This window comes from Phocoena sinus, chromosome 16, assembly GCF_008692025.1.
Source record: "Phocoena sinus isolate mPhoSin1 chromosome 16, mPhoSin1.pri, whole genome shotgun sequence".
NCBI lineage: Eukaryota > Metazoa > Chordata > Mammalia > Artiodactyla > Phocoenidae > Phocoena > Phocoena sinus.
In genome coordinates this window covers 74,472,827-74,495,519 of record NC_045778.1, presented here as the reverse complement: position 1 = coordinate 74,495,519, position 22,693 = coordinate 74,472,827, and the positions used below count along the sequence as shown (strand labels likewise).

General features: G+C 44.9%; 1 protein-coding gene across 1 annotated transcript in view; it reads right to left on the bottom strand.

Annotated features, from left to right (window-relative positions):
• Positions 1–22,693, bottom strand: part of PLPP4 (phospholipid phosphatase 4) — a 127,605-nt gene that overhangs the window by 11,535 nt on the left and 93,377 nt on the right. The window contains 2 exon segments of the mRNA XM_032608590.1: positions 975–1,080; positions 1,082–1,147. Of these exon segments, the coding sequence (XP_032464481.1) occupies positions 975–1,080; positions 1,082–1,147 (172 nt within the window).

Below are 22,693 nucleotides of genomic sequence, written 5' to 3'. Positions count from 1 at the left end.
ATGGTGCCTGCTGACAGTAGGAAGACAGGAAAGGAAGGGCAGGTGGAGGCCACAGACCAATCGCGGAAGAGGCCACTCGTCCAGGGAAGCTGGGTTAGGCGCATTTAATTCAGTGCATTTGCTGAAAGCTGACACAGTGGAGCTCTCCATGGTAATTCTCAGATGTCATCAGAATTAACAAACTGGCTTGTTAACAATGCAGATTCCTGGCCGCCACTCCAGACCCACCCCCGAGAATCCAGCTCCTAGCTCAGAGCGGCCTGGTCCAGGTGATCTGAGGATCGGCCTTTGGGAAACACAGCCCTAGACCCTGCGCTCCCAGAGGCCACACATCCTGTGGACAACGCCGCTGCCTCTGCTCCCTTTCCTGCAGTGGCAGATGCTACTGTGGTCCAGTCAAGCTGAGAGTGGCAGCCGATCTGCAGAGGGGCGTGGCATGGTTTAGTTTGTTTCCAGGAACAAGCCCCTCACTTGTTCTGTGTTATTTCGACTTTGCACAGATACCCCAGGACTGATACACACAGGTAAGCCTCACTCAGCCTTGCAGTGGCTGCTGGCATCCATCCCTGGCCTGGACATGGTGACAGATATGTCCTTGTGGGATGGATCTGAGATGTGAAAGGAGCCAACAACCACTTGGCATCAAGTCTGAGACGGAGGCAAGGGGTCCAGCAGGGAAGTCCATCTGAGTCTGTGACTGAGCGCCTGCCATCCTAGCAGGACCTGAGGGGTCTACTGGAGCATGAATGAGGGGGAGGAACTCCGATTCTGTCCCCAGCAAGGACAGTATGAAGGCCAGAACTCACCTGAACAGGTGCATTTTCTTTAAAACTGTGTCTGCTCTGTCATTTCAGCCTACTCTGGTTTCTCACAGTGGGCACTTACCTCTCCCCAGTAGGTGTATGTCTCCCCGCTTCCCTGCAGGAGACAGGCAGACGGCCCAAGGACTGGGCGGGCCCCAGGCAGGAACTCACCTTGCCAGTGATGTTTGTAGTCGCACATGCGGGACAGGGCGATCATCATGGCGCAGTACAGGGGCAGGATGGCAGCACAGAGCCGCCAGCTCTTCCCCCGCCCACTTCTCGGTGAAGCAGTGCAGCTTGCCAGCCAAGTAAAATGTCGTGAAGCCAAGTCCCTGAGAAGGCAACTGCGAAGAGAAACAGCAGGTGTTACTCTGGCAGGTGGGAAGCAGCAGGGACACAGGGCACCCTGAGCGTTCTGTCAGCCATCTTGCACACTACCAGGGCCAAGGACATGTTGTCACCAGGCACCATCTAGGCAATCTGTGCTCTTGCTAGAACCACGCTGGTATGAGAATGAGAATAGGTCAACAACGAGAATGACCTTCCAGGCTCGCATGTGATCAAAATCTATTCTATTTCATTCATTCTTCATTAACAATGACTTAATGGGTGTCTACTGTGTGCTAGACAGGCACTGATCAAGGTGCGGGGGGGGGGGGGGATAAAAAGATGCCTCAGAGTCTATATCTGGTCTCAAGGGGCTCACGGTCTGAATGAAGGTGATGGCCACCCTAATAGAGAGTTTTAATACAATGTGTTGATTTCTACAAGAAAAAAGAGTGCATGCAAAACAAATGACTGTGATGACAGTATAAGCTTTGAAGGGAGAGGGAAAGTAAGGGAAATTTTGGGCTTTGGTGGCACTCAGTAAAGCTGGAACAGCAAGTGCTGTGGAGAAGTGAGTTTGACAGAGAAACCAATGATGACAAATTCCTTATTTTCTCTTACAGATTATGGTTATTAATTTTTAGAATTGCAGAGACAACTCATAGCTGTGCTGAATCCATTGTCAAAAGTGTGGAGTCAGGGGTAGTATGTGAACCCCAAGCTTTCCATCCAGTCAGGTTTAAACCACAGTTGAACTCAGTGAGTAAGGTGGGTCTCCTGTGGGCTTAGAACAACGGTCCTCAACCCCGGTTACACACGGAGTCACCTTTAAAACCTGGGAAGCTTTCAAAACTACTGGTAGCCAGGTATCATTGTCAGACATTCTGTTTGCACTGATCTGGAGTGGACCTTAGTGGTGTGCGTGGCGTGCGTGCCCTGTGTGTTGTGTGTGCGGGGCGGGGGGGACTCCCAGGTGATTCTATTTTTTAAAAATAATTATTTATTTATTTATTTATTTTTGGCTGCGTTAGGTCTTTGTTGCTGCACGCGGCTTTCTCTAGTTGCGGCGAGTGGGGGCTACTCTTCCCTGCGGTGCGCAGGCTTCTCATTGCGGTGGCTTCTCTTGTTGTGGAGCACGGGCTCTAGGTGCACAGGTTTCAGTAGTTGTGGCATGTGGGCTCAGTAGTTGTGGCTCGCGGGCTCTAGAGCACAGGCTCAGTAGTTGCGGCGCACGGGCTTAGTTGCTCGCGGCATGTGGGGATTCTCCTGCACCAGGGCTCAAATCCGTGTCCCCTGCATTAGCAGCAGATTATTAACCATGCGCCACCAGGAAGTCCTCCCAGGTGAGTCTAATGGCAGCCAGGAGTGAGTTTAGGTGCTTTTGTTGAAGGCAGGGGCTACAGCTCCCACCTTCTCTAGACACCAGCCTATTCAAAACTTTTCTCTTGATGAGAAAATACTCTTGAGGCCTGAGGGGCAGAGCTCCTAGGTAACCAGACCGCACAGTGATTTGGTAGATTTTGGTAGAATGGTCTAATGTCATAACACCAAGGATTTAGGAGACTGTCTGAAACCTGAGCAGCGGCCTCAGCATCAGTGAGTTTGTCACAAATACAGAATGTCAGACCCACCCCACACCTACTGAGTTAGAATCCGTATTTCACCAGATCCACAAGCGAGCTGTGTGTGCCCCAAAGTCTGAGAAGGTCTGGCCTACAGCACATTCATCCTCTTTATATAACATCTCTGAGAGTCCATCTTCAGGAAATAATACAAAACTATAGAGAAATCTAGAGGATATTCTGCTCAAAGTTACTTATAATTATGGGAAAATGTAACGATAAAGAACTGGGATATTTCCATTCAATGGATCATGACGCAACCATGGAAATTACTGTGACTATGCAGCACTACAGACAACACTTAGGACACAATGTTAAGTGAAAAAGGCAAGAGCCTAAATTGTAGGTTCAAGATAATCATGGTTATAGTACATAAAAATGAATAACCTGCAACTCTAACAAATTACCTCTGATAATAATGTGTCTTCTTAAACGGGGTTCCCCGAGCATGAACACAAGCTTGTACCAAAGCAGAACTTTTTCAGCAATCAAATTAAACAAGTAACAGAGTATTTTTGTTTTTAAACAGGATATTAAGCCAGGTTTATCTCAGGAATAAAAATGAAGCACTTAAACATTTTTGAATAATGATTTGTACTCAAACAGGAAAGCAGTGCCAACATATATTGAATATTCTGTTTAAAGTAAAACTATGCACAAAACTGCATTGCCCAGGCCTGTTCTAGATTGTTTGCTACGATGAAGGGTATTAAATGATTTACAGGGTGTCCAAAGAGGCCCCATTTGGCCATCACCCTCCTAGCAAGTGCAACGGGTTCTTAATTGCCCATCCTCACCCACTTTGCTCTGCTTCTGCTTTTCGTTCACACTCTGCCCTGAGGTAACAGAGTAGGGGAGGGCTGGACACTTGGTTCTGGTGGGTACCGGCCTCATTCTGAGCTCTTACAGGAGGAGTAACGCACTTCGTTCAAATCTGACAGTTTAGCAGTCTACCCACCTAATTACTGCTACTCCATTTATATAAGCGTCTTGAGCATCCATGGATTTTGGTATCTGTGGGGCTCCTGGTACCATTCCCCGAAGGATGCTGAGGGATGACTGTACATTGAATGTGGCGAGCCTAAAAGATCTGCCCTGGGGCTTTGTAGGGTTATGGATGAAAGTTTCCAAGATTTGAATCAGAGAAGGGGCAGCCCTGGGTGTTGCCAAGCTGTCATCTCTTGGGAAAAGTAGTCTCATTAAAAAGAAGGTCAGAGACGGGGGAAGATGGCGGAAGAGTAAGACGTGGAGATCGCCTTCCTCCTCACGGATACACCAGAAATACATCTACACGTGGAACAACTCCTACAGAACACCTACTGAAGGCTGGCAGAAGACCTCAGAGCTCCCAAAAGGCAAGAAACTCCCCACGTACCTGGGTAGGGCAAAAGAAAAAAGAAAAAACAGAGACAAAAGAATAAGGACGGCACCTGCACCAGTGGGAGGGAGCTGTGAAGGAGGAAAAGTTTCCACACACTAGGAAGCCCCTTCGCGGGCGGAGACTGCGGGAGGCGGAGGGGGGAGCTTCGGGACCGCGGAGTGGTGCACAGCGACGGGTGTGGAGGGCAAAGCGGGGAGATTCCTGCACAGACGATCGGTGCCGACCGGCACTCACCAACCCGAGAGGCTTGTCTGCTCACCCGCCGGGGCGGGCGGGGCTGCGAGCTGAGGCTCGGGTTTCGGTTTTGGACGGAGCGCAGGGAGAGGACTGGGGTTGGCGGCTTGAGCATAGCCTAGTCGTGCGCCACGACTAGCCGGGAGGGAGTTCGGGGAAAAGCCGGCACCGGCCGAAGAGGCAAGAGACTTTTTCTTCCCTCTTTGTTTCCTGGTGCGCGAGGAGAGGGATTTAAGAGCGCTGCTTAAAGGAACTCCAGAGACGGGCGCGAGCCGCGGCTAAAAGCGCGAACCCCAGAGACGGGCGCGAGCCGCGGCTGAGGGCGCGAGCCCCCGAGACGGGCGCGAGCCGCGGCTGAAAGCGCAAACCCCAGAGACGGGCGCGAGCCGCAGCTGAAAGCGTGAGCCCCCGAGATGGGCGTGAGCCGCGGCGGGAAGCGCGAACCCCAGAGACAGGCGCGAGCCGCGGCTAAAACCGCAGACCCCAGAGACGGGCCGGAGACGCTGGGGCTGCTGCTGCCGCCACCAGGGGGGCTGTGTGCGAGCACAGGTCACTCTCCGCGCCCCTCTTCCGCGGAGCCTGTGCAGCCCGCCACTGCCAGGTTCCCGGGATCCAGGGACAACTTCCCCGGGAGTATGCATGGCGGGTCTCAGGCTGGTGCAGCGTCACGCCGGCCTCTGCCGCAGCGTCACGCCGCCTCTGCCGCCGCAGGCCCGCCCCGCACGCAGTGCCCCTCCTTCCCCCATCCCCCAACCCCCGGCCTGAGTGAGCCGGAGCTCCCGAATCAGTGGCTCCTTTAACCCCGTCCTGTCTGAGCAAAAAAACAGACGCCCTCCAGCGATCTGCGCGCAGGGGCAGGGCCGGGTACAAAGCTGAGCTCCTGTGAGCTGTGAGAGCAGGGAGGAGAGGGGGAGGTCTCTCCCGGCAGCCGCGGAGGCGGCGGATTGAAGCTCCACAATCAACTTGATGTGCCCTGCATTGTGGAATACCTGAATAGACAGGGAGTGATCCCAAATTGAAGAGGGGGAATTTAGGAGCGAGATCTGTGATTTTTTCCCCTTTTCCTCTTTTTGTGAATGTGTGCGTGTATGCTTCTGTGTGAGATCTTGTCTGTATACTCTTGCTTCCACCATTTGTCCTAGGGCTCTATCCGTCCATGGTTTTTTTTAAAAAAAAATTTTTTTTTCTTAATAATTAATTTTAATTGTAATAACTTTATTGAACTTTACCTTCGTTCTTTCTTTCTTTCTTTCCTTCCCTCCTTCCCTCCTTTAGACAGCGAATCACCCCAAATTGAGGAGGTGGTCTCTGGGAGCAGGATTTATGATTTTTCCCCCTTTGCCTCTCTTTGTGAACGTGTATGTGTATGCTTCTGTGTAAGATTTTCTCTGTATAGCTTTGCTTCCAACATTTGTCCTAGGGCTCTATCCGTCCATGGTATTTTTAAAAAAAATTTTTTTTTTCTTAATAATTAATTTTAATTGTAATAACTTTATTGTACTTTACCTTCGTTCTTTCTTTCTTTCCTTCCTTCCTTCCCTCCTTTAGACAGCGAATCACCCCAGGTTGAGGAGGTGGTCTCTGGGAGCAGGATTTATGATTTTTCCCCCTTTGCCTCTCTTTGTGAACGTGTATGTGTATGCTTCTGTGTAAGATTTTCTCTGTATAGCTTTGCTTCCAACATTTGTCCTAGGGCTCTATCCGTCCATGGTATTTTTAAAAAAAATTTTTTTTTTCTTAATAATTAATTTTAATTGTAATAACTTTATTGTACTTTACCTTCGTTCTTTCTTTCTTTCCTTCCTTCCTTCCCTCCTTTAGACAGCGAATCACCCCAGGTTGAGGAGGTGGTCTCTGGGAGCAGGATTTATGATTTTTCCCCCTTTGCCTCTCTTTGTGAACGCGTATGTGTATGCTTCTGTGTAAGATTTTCTCTGTATAGCTTTGTTTCCAACATTTGTCCTAGGGTTCTATCCGTTCTTTTTTTTTTTTTTTCTTTCTAAATATTTTTTAGTACAATAACTATATTATACTTTATTTTATTTTTACTGTATCTTCTTTCTTTCTGTCTTTTTTCCTTCTTTCCCTCCTTCCTTCCTCCCTTCCTCCCTCCCTCCCTCCCTCCTTTCTTTCCTTCTTTGCTTCTTTCTTCCTTCCTTCCTTTCCTCCTTTCCTTCTTTCTTTCCTCATACTTCTACTAATTCTCTCTACATTTTCTCCTTCTTTCCCTCCTTCCTTCCTTCCTTGCCCCCTCCCTCCCTTTCTTTCCTTCTTTGCTTCTTTCTTCCTTCCTTCCTTTCCTCCTTTCCTTCTTTCTTTCCTCATACTTCTAATTCTCTCTACATTTTCTCCTTCTTTCCCTCCTTCCTTCCTTCCTTCCTCCCTCCCTCCCTCCCTCCTTTCTTTCCTTCTTTGCTTCTTTCTTCCTTCCTTCCTTTCCTCCTTTCCTTCTTTCTTTCCTCATACTTCTAATAATTCTCTCTACTTTTCCTCCCTATTATTCTGAGCCGTGTGGATGAAAGGCTCTTGGTGCGCCAGCCCAGCAGGCAGGGCTCTGCCTCTGAGGTAAGAGAGCCAACTTCAGGACACTGGTCAACAAGAGACCTCCCAGCTCCACATAATATTAAACGGTGGAAATCTCCCAGAGACCTCCATCTTAACACCAGCACCCAGCTTCACTCAACGACCAGCAAGCCACAGTGCTGGACAACCTGTGCCAAACAACTAGCAAAACAGGAACACAACCCCACCCATTAGCAGAGAGGCTGCCTAAAATCATAACAACGCCACAGACACCCCAAAACACACCACCACACGTGAACCTGCCCACTAGAGAGACAAGATCCAGCCTCATCCAGCACAACACAGGCACTAGTCCCCTCCACCAGGAAGCCTACACAACCCGCTGAAACAACCTTAGCCACTGGAGACAGACATCAAAAACAACGGGAACTACGAACGTGCAGCCTGCAAAAAGGAGACCCCAAACACAGTAAGATAAGCAAAATGAGAAGACAGAAAAACACACAGCAGATGAAGGAGCAAGATAAAAACCCACCAGACCTAACAAATGAAGAGGAAATAGGCAATCTACCTGAAAAAGAATTCAGAATAATGATAGTAAGGATGATCCAAAATCTTGGAAGTAGAATGGACAAAATGCAAGAAACAGTTAACAAGGACCTACAAGAACTAAAGATGAAACAAGCAACGATGAACAACGCAATAAATGAAATTAAAAGTACTCTAGATAGGATCAATAGCAGAATAACTGAGGCAGAAGAACGGATAAGTGACCTGGAAGATAAAGTAGTGGAAATAACTACTGCAGAGCAGAATAAAGAAAAAAGAATGAAAAGAACTGAGGACAGTCTCAGAGAGCTCTGGGACAACATTAAACGCACCAACATTCGAATTATAGGGGTTCCAGAAGAAGAAGAAAAAAAGAAAGGGACTGAGAAAATATTTGAAGAGATTATAGTTGAAAACTTCCCTAATATGGGAAAGGAAATAGTTAATCAAGTCCAGGAAGCACAGAGAGTCCCATACAGGATAAATACAAGGAGAAATACGCCAAGACACATATTAATCAAACTATCAAAAATTAAATACAAAGAAAGCATATTAAAAGCAGCAAGGGAAAAACAACAAATAACACACAAGGGAATCCCCATAAGGTTAACAGCTGATCTCTCAGCAGAAACCCTACAAGCCAGAAGGGAGTGGCAGGACATACTGAAAGTGATGAAGGAGAAAAACCTGCAACCAAGACTACTCGACCCAGCAAGGATCTCATTCAGATTTGATGGAGAAATTAAAACCTTTACAGACAAGCAAAAGCTGAGAGAGTTCAGCACCACCAAACCAGCTTTACAACAAATGCTAAAGGAACTTCTCTAGATAAGAAATGCAAAAGAAGGAAACGACCTATAATAACGAACCCAAAACAATATAGAAAATGGGAATAGGAACATACATATCGATAATTACCTTAAATGTAAATGGACTAAATGCTCCCACCAAAAGACACAGATTGGCTGAATGGATACAAAAACAAGACCCTTATATATGCTGTCTACAAGAGACCCACCTCAGACCTAGAGACACATACAGACTGAAAGTAAGGGGATGGAAAAAGATATTCCATGCAAATGGAAACCAAAAGAAAGCTGGAGTAGCAATTCTCATATCAGACAAAATAGACTTTAAAATAAGGACTATTAAAAGGGATAAAGAAGGACACTACATAATGATCAAGGGATCGATCCAAGAAGAAGATATAACAATTGTAAATATTTATGCACCCAACATAGGAGCACCTCAATACGTAAGGCAAATACTAACAGCCATAAAAGGGGAAATTGACAGTAACACATTCATAGTAGGGGACTTTAACACCCCACTTTCACCCATGGACAGATCATCCAAAATGAAAATAAATAAGGAAACACAAGCTTTAAATGATACATTAAACAAGATGGACTTAATTGATATTTATAGGACACTCCATCCAAAAACAACAGAATACACATTTTTCTCAAGTGCTCATGGAACATTTTCCAGGATAGATCATATCTTGGGTCACAAATCAAGCCTTGGTAAATTTAAGAAAATTGAAATTGTATCAAGTATCTTTTCTGACCACAACGCCATGAGACTAGATATCAATTACAGGAAAAGATCTGTAAAATATACAAACACATGGAGGCTAAACAATACACTACTTAATAATGAAGTGATCACTGAAGAAATCAAAGAGGAAATAAAAAAATACCTAGAAACAAATGACAATGGAGACACAACGACCCAAAACCTATGGGATGCAGCAAAAGCAGTTCTAAGGGGGAAGTTTATAGCAATACAAGCCCACCTTAAGAAGCAGGAAACATCTCGAATAAACAACCTAACCTTGCACCTCAAGCAATTAGAGAAAGAAGAACAAAAAAGCCCCAAAGCTAGCAGAAGGAAAGAAATCATAAAAATCAGATCAGAAATAAATGAAAAAGAAACGAAGGAAACGATAGCAAAGATCAATAAAACTAAAAGCTGGTTCTTTGAGAAGATAAACAAAATAGATAAACCACTAGCCAGACTCATCAAGAAAAAAAGGGAGAAGACTCAAATCAATAGAATTAGAAATGAGAAAGGAGAAATAACAACTGACACTGCAGAAATAAAAAAAATCATGAGAGATTACTACAAGCAACTCTATGCCAATAAAATGGACAATCTGGAAGAAATGGACAAATCCTTAGAAATGCACAACCTGCCAAGACTGAATCAGGAAGAAATAGAAAATATGAACAGACCAATCACAAGCACTGAAATTGAAACTGTGATTAAAAATCTTCCAACAAACAAAAGCCCAGGACCAGATGGCTTCACAGGTGAATTCTATCAAACGTTTAGAGAAGAGCTAACACCTATCCTTCTCGAACTCTTCCAAAATATAGCAGAGGGAGGAACACTCCCAAATTCCTTCTATGAGGCCACCATCACCTTGATACCAAAACCAGACAAGGATGCCACAAAGAAAGAAAACTACAGGCCAATATCACTGATGAACATAGATGCAAAAATCCTCAACAAAATACTAGCAAACAGAATCCAACAGCACATTAAAAGGATCATACACCATGATCAAGTGGGGTTTATTCCAGGAATGCAAGGATTCTTCAATATACGCAAATCTATCAATGTGATAAACCATATTAACAAATTGAAGGAGAAAAACCATATGATCATTTCAATAGATGCAGAGAAAGCTTTCGACAAAATTCAACACCCATTTATGATAAAAACCCTCCAGAAAGTAGGCATAGAGGGAACTTTCCTCAACATAATAAAGACCATATATGACAAGCCCACAGCAAACATCATCCTCAATGGTGAAAAACTGAAAGCATTTCCACTAAGATCAGGAACAAGACAAGGTTGCCCACTCTCACCACTCTTATTCAACATAGTTTTGGAAGTTTTAGCCACAGCAATCAGAGAAGAAAAGGAAATAAAAGGAATCCAAATCGGAAAAGAAGAAGTAAAGCTGTCACTGTTTGCAGATGACATGATACTATACATAGAGAATCCTAAAGATGCTACCAGAAAACTACTAGAGCTAATCAATGAATTTGGTAAAGTAGCAGGATACAAAATTAATGCACAGAAATCTCTGGCATTCCTATATACTAATGATGAAAAATCTGAAAGCGAAATCAAGAAAACACTCCCATTTACCATTGCAACAAAAAGAATAAAATATCTAGGAATAAACCTACCTAAGGATACGAAAGACCTGTATGCAGAAAATTATAAGACACTGATGAAAGAAATTAAAGATGATACAAATAGATGGAGAGATATACCATGTTCTTGGATCGGAAGAATCAACATTGTGAAAATGACTCTACTACCCAAAGCAATCTACAGATTCAATGCAATCCCTATCAAACTACCACTGGCATTTTTCACAGAACTAGAACAAAAAATTTCACAATTTGTATGGAAACACAAAAGACCCCGAATAGCCAAAGCAATCTTGAGAACGAAAAATGGAGCTGGAGGAATCAGGCTCCCTGACTTCAGACTATACTACAAAGCTACAGTAATCAAGACAGTATGGTACTGGCACAAAAACAGAAAGATAGATCAGTGGAACAGGATAGAAAGCCCAGAGATAAACCCACGCACATATGGACACCTTATCTTTGATAAAGGAGGCAGGAATGTACAGTGGAGAAAGGACAGCCTCTTCAATAAATGGTGCTGGGAAAACTGGACAGGGTACATGTAAAAGTATGAGATTAGATCACTCCCTAACACCATACACAAAAATAAGCTCAAAATGGATTTAACGACCTAAATGTAAGGCAGAAACTATCAAACTATTAGAGGGAAACATAGGAAGAACACTCTATGAAATAAATCACAGCAAGATCCTTTCTGACCCACCTCCTAGAGTAATGGAAATAAAAACAAAAATAAACAAATGGGACCTAATGAAACTTAAAAGCTTTTGCACAGCAAAGGAAACCATAACCAAGACCAAAAGACAACCCTCAGAATGGGAGAAAACATTTGCAAATGAAGCAACTGACAAAGGATTAATCTCCAAATTTACAAGCAGCTCATGCAGCTCAATACAAAAAACAAACAACCCCATCCAAAATGGGCAGAAGGACCTAAACAGACATTTCTCCAAAGAAGATATACAGAATGCCAACAAACACATGAAAGAATGCTCAACATCATTAATCATTAGAGAAATGCAAATCAAAACTACAATGAGATATCATCTCACACCAGTCAGAATGGCCATCATCAAAAAATCTAGAAACAATAAATGCTGGAGAGGGTGTGGAGAAAAGGGGGACACTCTTGCACTGCTGGTGAGGAATGTGAATTGGTTCAGCCACCTATGGAGAAACAGTATGGAGGTTCCTTAAAAAACTACAAATAGAATTACCATATGAACCCAGCAATCCCACTACTGGGCATATACCCTGAGAAAACCAAATTCAAAAAGAGTCATGTACCAAAATGTTCATTGCAGCTCTATTTACAATAGCCCGGAGATGGAAAGAACCTAAGCGCCCATTCATCGACGAATGGATAAAGAAGATGTGCACATATACACAATGGAATATTACTCAGCCTTAAAAGAAATGAAATTGAGTTATTTGTTAACGAGAATGGATAGACCTAGAGTCTGTCATACAGAGTGAAGTAAGTCAGAAAGAAAAAGACAAATACCGTATGCTAACACATATATATGGCATTTAAGGAAAAAAATGTCATGAAGAACCTAGGGATAAGACAGGAATAGAGGCGCAGACCTACTGGAGAACGGACTTGAGGATATGGGGAGGGGGAAGGGTGAGTTTGACAGGGCGAGAGAGAGAGTCATGGACATATACACACTAACAAACGTAGTAAGGTAGATAGCTAGGGGGAAGCAGCCGCAAGGCACAGGGATATTAGCTCGGGGCTTTGGGGACAGCCTGGAGGGGTGGGATGGGGAGAGTGGGAGGGAGGGAGACGCAAGAGGGAAAGACACATGGGAGCATATGTATATGTATAGCTGATTCACTTTGTTATAAAGCAGAAACTAACACACTATTGTAAAGCAATTATACCCAATAAAGATGTTAAAAAAAAAAAAAAAAGAAGGTCAATGAGCGTAGAGGGGATGTTGAGCAGCAATTTGTATGCGTCCCCATAAAAAATGGTTTGGAGACTTTAAGACATATGAGTCCCGGCTCAGCAGCCAACAGCCCTGAGCCTCTGGGCATATTCACAAGATAGACAAGAGAAGGGGCCGCTGAAAACCCTCCAAGGTCAAGTCCTGGGGCAGGTGGTTTGAGGCCAGACCCTCAACTTCCACCCGGTCACCTCCTTGCCCCCAGGAAGTCAAATTTGGCCAGTTTTGACAGTGGAGGCTGTGGCTCATTCTTTGGAGAGCAGGTAAAGCGTATTCTCTCCTGCTCAGTGGGACCCACGCTGCAGGTCCTCCAAAATGGAGAAGCATCTACTTCTTTGAAAAGGAGGAGGAATTCAAAGGCATTTTAAAGGCTGAGTTCAACTGCCTGGATCATGTGGGCAACCAGCAGTAGCCAGTCTCACATCCTATTGGGCCTCCGGGCAGCACTTTTAAAGCAGCACTGTGCACCCTTGTCTAGCTGACATGAGAGACTCGGATTCCATGCTAAACCTTACGCTTGTCACTTTCACTGCTATTCCTACAGTTACTGAACCAGCATGATGTCCTTTGGCAAAGGGCTTCTGAGGCACTTCCTTCTGGCCCAGGAGGCACGTCCCAGCTGTGGGCAGCTCACGTGCTTTGTCAAAATTCCTGCTTTCCCAAATACCAACTGAATAAGAATTAGGCTCTACCAAACCATCCTGAATTCATAGGATCCCACAGTTTTTCTGCCACCTCCTCCTGTGAGGCTGGGGGTTTGGGACCAGGATGTAATCTCCCATGAGCCTTCCAGCTCTGAGATCCTGGGACTTACCAAGGCTCAGATTCAAGTTCAACTGGGAGAAAAAGAAAACAGAAAGGTTTTTAAAGAAATTCTTTCCAATTCTAGCCAAACACCACCCTCTTCTCTTCTCAAAGAAACATGCATTTGAGACCCTGAGGGACTGTAGAAGTTTTTATGCTAGTGAGGGGCAGGTGAGATGACATTCTTTCCAAGTGACCGTCTTCCCCCTGAAACACGGTCCTTGCTTCCAGCATGATTAGGAAATAAAACTGAGAATTGAGCAAAGATGCAGGCAGAGCACTGGACATTTTGGAAGATCGGGATTATAAAACTGGATAAATGCATTCATATTTTGCTAACATTATTAACAGAAATATGATTAGAACAGTCCCAAGCCAGTGGTATGAGAGAAAACTGAGTCTACCTCTTCAGGGGTAGAACAGAGTTTAGCACACACACACACACACACACACACACACAAGCACTCATGGTGATGGTGGGAAGAGCATATGCTCCTTCCTTTTAGAGCTTGTAGCAGGTTTTCTTGGCTGGAAGCAGCTGATTGTAAATATTTCTATGTTGATCTGGCTGTGAAAAATAAAGATGCTCTTGGAGCCTCTAAACTAGGAAGCAGATGAAAGAGTGTGGCTTCCCCCCCCCCCCCCCGTTTCTGGCATTTTCAGTGCTCACTTGGCTGTCATCAATGAAGAGTCAATAAGCAAAGCATCACAGTACCAGTTGCTGGTCCAGGTGGTGATGCCAGGCATGTCGCATTAACAGGTCTATCTGCCTGCCCAGTGATTCTGAAAGGAAATCACTGATTCTTCTCTCCAGCTGCATAGATGAATTGTCACAGGTTTACAACATTCCCTTTGCAAAGAAAGGTCTATTTACTGAGATAGCTTAGGTGAAAGAATGTTGTTTTTGCTTTTTTCCTCCCCAGTTGACTTTTCAACCAAGTGGAAGAGGTTTGGACCCCAAGGATTGCAAGAAATAAGAAAACCAGCACCAAAGAAAAAAGCTTTAAAAGCAAACGAGATAAGAATCAGGAGGACAGACCCAGCTTTTCGTGTTGTATTTTTCACTTCTGCTAATTATAATGAATTTCCCCAGACAAACTGATAATTCCTGGCACCACAAATGGATTGTGTTCTAATGCGGTTGTATAAATTTTTCATTATATGATCCTCAAAGAGTTAGTATTTTCTTTTCCAAGACGGAGAAGGGCAATACCAGGTGGTTGAATAACTTTTCATGTTGAAGGGTGTTTTGAGTTTGCCAGTGCATCTCCACAAGACCACCCAAAACCAAGGATGTGGGAACAAGCAAGCCCAGTCAGCACTCTGCAGACCCCTGACAAGCAGGAGAGGGCTGTTGGGAGTCAGGGATCCAGGTTCCCACCTTGGCTCTGCCATTAACTGAATGCACGATCTTGGACAAGTTGCTTTCCCTCTCTGGGCTTCAGGCTGCTCTGCAAAATAAGAGGCTGACCCACAAGCGGCCACCACATCACGCCCGGGGGAGCCAGGCAGATGGGGAACACGAGTAAAGTAGTTGGATGTTGAGTCAATTTTTTTTTGCAACAGAAAACCCCCCCCCCGGGTTCTATTGCTAGACGCTCAGATCCAGGAAGTACTTCACTTCCAGAAAAAATTAATGCTTCATTTGTGATTATAAATGGCAACTAATACCTGGCCTCGCTTTTGGGAGACATCTGAGAGTAGTGAGGACTGGGGCAAACTGGGGAACACCTTCCTGTTTAAAGGTGCAGCCCCACCTCTGCTCAAGCTGGTGTCTACCACATGGGCTCAGTGTTCTCAGAAGTTTTGATCTTGTAACAGAAGAAGGAAACCCTGATATTTATGGGAAATGTCTCCATTTTAATTAACAACTCATCAAAAATGAATACAGTACAGACCAAATGAACTCATCCACGGGGCAGCGGGGCTGGGGGCTGGGTCTGCAGGCTGCCAACTCGAGAGCTCGCCCGCCTTCCGGTGCTAGCGGTCCACTGCTTAAATGACCTCCTAAGCTTGCGCTGAGCAGCACGCACACCAATTCATCCCTTCTCTTCACACGAGAGCAAAGAAGCACTCGATAAGTTTGGGGTGGTTCTGTTTAAACCAATAACAACAACAAATTAAGTTACCCAGGAGATTTGAGGATTGAATAATCCATTCAACCGGAGGGAGTATTGTGCGCTGCTGAAGAAAGCGGGCTTTTCAGGCAAGCCGAGCATATGTGGACTCAACTCTGCCACTTTCTCCCACGTGAGCTCATCTCTGGGGGCCTCAGTTTCCTCATTTGCGCAATGGGGTTAGTAGCACTCAACCCACAAAGCCATCTTGAGGATGCGTTCGGGAGGACCTGTGACATGCTTAGCGTCCTTACTGGGCGCCGGGTGATCGTTCTCCTAACACTGCCGGCTGCCGCAGCTGCCATGCTCCTGCCGTACCCGGCCTGGTTCCGTAAAGTTCCGTCCTCAAGGAAAAGCCTTCACAAGCTCCACTCTTGCAATCTGCAGCTCTTCAGTTACATAACTGCATGCTTGCTCACGGAGAATTCTGGAACGGGTTCTCAGCCTCTCACAATTCTGCAGCCCCCGTGGCCCTCAGCAGATGTAAAATGATCTTAGCTGGTCAAATGAACAAACTTAAAGGAGCCAGCGGAGATACTGTTCCCACCCCACTCTGCAGACGCCTGAAGCTCTCAGATGAGAGGGTCAGACAACCAGCAGGCCATTCTTATGCTACATGACCCATCATCGCATAGCTTGTTTCTACGATTCCAAGTTTCACTGTGTTGAAACCTATTTTTATGTCCCTGTGGCCCCAAATCCCTTAAGAGGACTAGTTTCTCATTCATGGTTTCAGTTTCATAGTTTCTCAATGCGTAGCTCAGTCTAGCTAAGATGCGCGTTCTGTTTTCTTTTTTATGACAAGCTATATTCATTCTAAGTTATTAAGAGATTTCACTTTCAAAAAAGGATGAAAGAAGATTGCTACAAATCTTAGAACGTGGGTCCACAGTGCATCTGTAGCCTAACTCATTCAACCGAACAGGAAAGCCAGTTATTATTCCTCATGAAGTGACTGACAGAAGACCATCAGCATCTGATGTAGCTACCGAACCAGTTATAATGTCGAGGGGCAATTCTGATAATATTACAGAATAGACTCAGTACCCACAGTGATTTTTCTTTTAAGTCTCTCCTTCCCTCTAATCCAGCAGTAATGCGATTGTTTTGCGCTGATGTAGGAGACAAAAAGTCTATCTTGGCTGGAATGAAGAGAATTCTCAAAATCCCAGAAATCTTCTGAATTTCACGCCAATGATTCCTCTAAAATTTCTTTTAAAAACAAGAGTTCATTGCAATTGATATAATCCAAGGGTGGGGGGTTAAGTTTATTCATCCCTGCAGTAGAGCTGTCTGTGATTCCAGGCAGGTCAGAGTGGCCAACAGCCTCAGGTAGAATGACTTACTCTGGTACCGTCAGCCTTAAGATTTAACAAGAGTTAAATCTTTCAGCTGGTAAGGAGCTGGGACAAAGGAGAATGGGGGCGTCCTAAGCTCCTTGGGGGAGGCAGGCAGAGTTTGAGGCTGTTGAAGCCAACACCACTTGACCGCCCGATCCAGAGGGATGGAGAGAACCATCCTGGGCCACTGAAGGTAGCCAAGAAGACCTAGTGGATACAACCACAGAGATGTAAAATGAGTTGAGAACCTACAGTGAGGCAGAGGTGAAGTAGGGACTGAGCACAGGTAAGAAGTGCTCTTGTAGCCCAGCTGGATGGACCCAGGTAGGCGACCTGACCCCATCACCTCCTACCTGTGTGACCTGAGGAGAGGAGCTTAACTCCTGAAGTTCAGCCTTGCCATCTATAAGTCAACAGCTGTCCACAGAGCAATTGAGAGAACCAATGATAGAGTGTCCATGGCACACTGGACAAAAGCGCCTGGCACGCCTTAGGCCCTAAGTTAAAATCTGATCTCTTTTCCCTTTCATCTGTTTTTTCTACTTATGCTCTTTCTCAAAACCATGCTACCTCCCCACAGTGCATCTGAGAACATGGAAGAGGAAACAAAACAAATGCACATACAAAGATAACAAGCATGCGAGTTCCACGGGCCAGAATGGCTCCATGACCGACACCAAGATGGTGTCTGTGTCTGTTGCCATTATATCCCTCACATCAAGAACAGTGCCAGGCACATCATTGGTGCTCAATAAAGACAAGTGAACGAACAAATTAATGACATGAAGGGTAATATGAAAACTGGACCAGATGATGTGTACTCTTCAGGGCTCTAAGGAAACACAGTGATGAGCATCCCTTTTCTGCCTAACAAACTCCTACTCACCCTGCAAGTCTCTCTAAATGTCACTTCCTCAGAGGCCTTCCCTGGCCCCACCAGCAGGTGTAACAGGCTCTGACTGCCCTCTGCACCTGTCCTTCGTAACACTTAGCACCACTCTTTTCATTTATGTGATTGTCTAGCATCTATCTCCCTTCCACTAGATTCTCAGCTCTGCGAGGGCAGAGGCTGTGTACCCTGTGCCTGCACTCACTAGGTGCTCAATAAATGTACATACTGAATGAATGGCTAAAGACCTGATAATCAGGGGAGGTTTCACAAAGGAAGAAGACAGGGCTGCATCCAATGGAGGAGAAGGGTTAGAGTCAGGCTTGGAACTTCACTGGCTCAGGATAACGTGAGAGAGGGAGGTGAGCTGGGCCTTCATTGAATTCTTCCTTATCACAGCCCACCCTCCAGACATATGGTGTGTGTGTGTGTGTGTGTGTGTGTGTGTGTGTGTGTGTGTGTGTGTGTAACACACACACTTCCCTGGGCTCATCCTATGAGGATGACCCCAGAATCCTCCTAGAGCCTTCAGAGCAGGAGTCCCTCTGTTCTCCAGAGACTGACAGCCACCTCCCAGATATCTGGGCTAAATACTGGGGAAAAATTTAAGAAGCTACAGAAAGGGAAGCAACACGAGATTCTAAGGGTCTGAAGGAAGGGCAGGTGGAGTGCTGTTTCAATGAACGAGAAAAGAAGAAAAGTGGAAACTGTTTACCAGGTACCAGGAGTGTTCCATCAGAAGAAGGACAACAAAACCATCAGTCATTGAGAGCCTCCATCTGCCAGACTGTGCTAGGAAGCTTTCATTACCTGGCTTCACTGCATCCCTAGAACAACACAATGATGTAGAAGTTGGGCCTGTTATATGGGTGAGAAATGGAGGCTCAGGTCAAATTACTTTCTGAAGGTTAATGCAGCCCTTAAGAAATTGTGAATTATTTCTAAATAGAGAAAAAAATCACAGATTTTCCTAGCTTGGTTGTAGTTATAGCAATGTTAACTGCCTATTTGTTTTATAGCCCCTGTAGGCATGGGACTATCAGGGTCACTGTTGAAGCCTTAGGACCCAGCACACTGCCTGCGAGGAGAAGTCAGCAAAACACGGTGACTGAATGAATATATAAATGGTAGAGACTACTTATTCTTTCACAAACATAACTTCACTCAATTAAGTACTCTGGCAAAAGGCCAAGGTCCTTGGGGACAGAAAGACATTATATGGCCATGAAAGGTCATGTCCTCCATTCCCTGTTTCTAGGCAGGGTGATTCTTCAGCCACCTGAGCCAGACGAGATTTCCATCTCATGATGGAAAGGATCGCTCAGCCTTGTTTAAGGAAGGAGCAATGGGGAAAAGGAGAGGTACCAAAAAGCTCATAATTAGTCTGAAAGCAAATGTCAGAGGCAGGAAATACCAACAGAGTAAAGCAGACTGTAAATTCCTTGCACAACCCCAGTCTGCATCTCCAAAGAGGATTTTGTTCTGAAAAAGAAAAAAAAAGAACCAACCCAGGCACAATGTGCAAAAAGTGCAGAGGAAGCACGAGTGGTAGGGAAAGAAACTGACTTGAGGAGAAGAAGATGGTGGTCCTTTTGTCAAGCCCCGGAAGCACCAATCCTGGGAAGCAGCAAAGCATCAGCCGGGGAGGATTAAGGGTTTTTAAATGACAGAAGCCACTTTGGCTCCCCGCATCCACCCTACACTGACTGATGAAAAATTCTTATTAGGAATCATAAATATTACTCCTCACCCTAGAGAGAGCTAAGAACAGTCACCAAGATGGGATGTGATTTTGCATACCACAACATCCTAATCTACTGAAGGTCTAAACCCCCAGGACAACTTAGGCTTTTTTTCAGTCTTGATTATATGTCACAATGACCTGAAACATAAATATAAGAGTAAGCCTTCAAAAGGGAGAAATTACCTTTTTCCATAACACTGTTAGGGGAGCTGATAAAAGCATGGGCAGGATTCAGATGAAGATAACACTTTAATGGAAAATAACTTTATTTTACCTCTGACCAACGGCCTTAGCAGAGCATAAATTTGATGGCGAGATTTGAATAGTAAGGTACACATCTGAGAAACAACTAAAAAGGCAGTAGCCATTAATTTGCCCAGTACGCTCATCTGATTAGCCTCTCCATGGGGTTTACGGTCTTCAGGAGAAACCTGGAAGTCTTAATGACTGCTACTGCCTAGCTGTCTTCTAAGGAAGTGGCCTCAACGACATCTGCCTTTTGTGAAATGTTATATCACCTGCAGTATGATTTCTCAGGGAAAACAACCCTTCTAACTTGCCCCTAGCAGCCTTGATTGGGGATCTCAGCCTGAACAGGAAGGGAATGTGTAAAATAATAGAAAAAATATATATAATATATATTTTGCTCTCTGCCCCTGGTTCCTGGCACGGAGCTCCTAAAATCTGTGTAAACTCCTAAGGTAAGAGCACGAGGAGTACCTTTTGTTCTACTGAGCAGAGTCTGGGGGCTCCTGGAGAGGTGCTTGCTGGTCACCAGAAAGACCAAGCCATGATTAGAAGCTTGGAAGTTTCATCTCTCATTCTCCAGAGAGGGGAGGGGGACTAGAAACAGTTCATGAATGATCAGACCGACATGATGAAGCCACCACAAAAATCCCAAAAGTAGGGGATTCAGAGAGCTTTCAGGTTGGTGAACATATCCATGTACCGGGAGGGTGACCCCAACTCCATGGGGACACAATGTCCTATGCTCAGGACTCTCCCAGACCTCACCGTATGTATCTTTTTTTCTGGCTGCTCACCTGCATCCTTTATCAAATCCTTTAATAAAATGGTAAATGTCAGTAAGTGTTTCCCTGAGTTCTGTGAGCTGCTCTAGCAAATTAATCAAACCGGAGGAGGGGGTCATGGGAACCTCAGATTTGTAGCTGCTTGATCAGAAACACAAGTGACAACCTGGAGTTGTGACTGGAGCCTGAAATGCGGGCAGTCTGGCGGGACTGCGCCCTTCACCTGTGGGATCTGAGGCTCTCTCTAGATAGAGAGTGTTGGAAATGAGTTAAATTGTAGGACGCCCAGCAGAGAATTGCTTGGTGGGGAAAGCCCTGCACATCTGGCGTCAGAAGCACCGTGAGTGTGACAGTAGTGTGATGGAAGACAGAAGAAACACAGGAGGAAGACTGGGTTTTTGACACAGACTGTAAATGGGCTAAGCATTAAGAAGATCTACCAAAAAGTACATCATCTACTTGGAAAAAAAAAAAAAAAAAAGATCTATACCACCTCCAAGGTAGTTGGCTCAAATGCTGACTACCAGGGCAGCCTGTGACGGGTGCTGACCACACAGCCCAATCAAACCTTCCCAATATTGCCTAAATGGAAAAGGGGAAGACAAATGGACTTCACATCTCTGCCCTACGTTAGGCTAGGTCAGTGTTTTGGTTACTGAAGAAAACTGCACCACCAGTCCCAGGACTGAAGCCCCAGGTGACATGGTGGCCGATCAGGTGGCTTCCCAACCTTCCCCCACATCCTTGTTTCTCTGACACCAAACTCCCATCACCAAAGACCAACCAGGCTCATCTCTCACTTACATCCCTAAGGAAACTGATCATAAATAGGACAAGAGCTTCGTTTAGCTGATGTACACAAAGGCTGTCTCCCCCTGTTATTACTTCAAAAGAGATTTGTTTCATGTTCATACGAGAATTGTGGATTTTTTTTTTAAGTTAGAAAGGCCATTTAAATTTTGGAAAGCAAATATATGGCATTTCATCTCCTGTGATGTTGGCAGCAAGGGACTTCGTCCAGAAGCCAGTTGTGGACTCAGAAACTCCGTCAAGGCAGTGTCCAAGCAGCGACTTGCCCCACACAACAAGGTGGAATCCACCCTGGTGGCTTTTAAATCATTTCATCCAGAACAGCACAAATTAGAACAAAAAGAGAACTCTTCTAGGTGTTAGAAGATCTGGGTTCCAGGTCAGGGTGGTGTCCCCCCAGGTGGTCTCATCTGTTCACCAAATGGGGACAACAACATCACCGAACTCTCAAAACACATGGTATTGGTGAAAGTACTTTGTAAACAGAAATTCAAGAAACAAATGGAAGGTGTTAGTAAAGCTGAGGAAACAGGTAACTAGAAATATTGAAGCTGGTCTCGAGCCCAGATCTGACCGCTTCTAAGCCCCAGTTTAATCCTCTTTTCCCATACAGAATTATCCAGAAATTTCCAAACTCAAGACACTTTCCCCAGCGATGTGGCAGGCTATATATCCTGATGGAAATAATTAAATGTTGGATGAAATATAAAACAAACAAACAAGCTTTTAAACCTATCACTGAGTTGACATTAAGAGAAGAATTACTGAAAGCAAGGTTTCCCAAAATGAAAGGAAAACAAGGGTCTTAGACACAAGGAAACAGCAAGGCCAGATGGTGCCCTGAGTGTGTCTGTGGAAACCTGCAGACCTTGAGCTTCACTTTGATGTCTCCCTGAGGCACAGGAGTAAAGAAACAAAGTCTCAGGCCTATCCAAGTGGGAAAATATAACAGAAGACCCCTGAATAAACCTTAGGTCCTAAAGGCCTTAGATTAAGTAAGAAAGGAAGCTTGATTTTCAGAAAGAAACAGCAAGGAAATTTGGCTGTCTCCGTTTTTCTGCTGTGTGGAGAGATTTCATAAATACAACTCTTGTAGGTTTTTGCTGTCCCATCCATGCTTCTCATATGGTCCCCAAAAAACCTAAAGTGGAGAATTAATTTTGGATGGCCCTGGAGTAGGTAGTGCTCTCTGGAGGAATTCATCTTCAACCCAGATATCAAAATACTCCCCAAAATAAAGTTCTAGGAAAAATTAAAAGCCCAGCATAAGAAAACTCAAAACACAAACGATTCCAGGGCATATAAGGGAAAAACATATTCACAACAACCTTTATAATGCACAGAATATAAAGTAATTACTTGCAATATGTTTAAGGAAATTATAGGGAAGCATG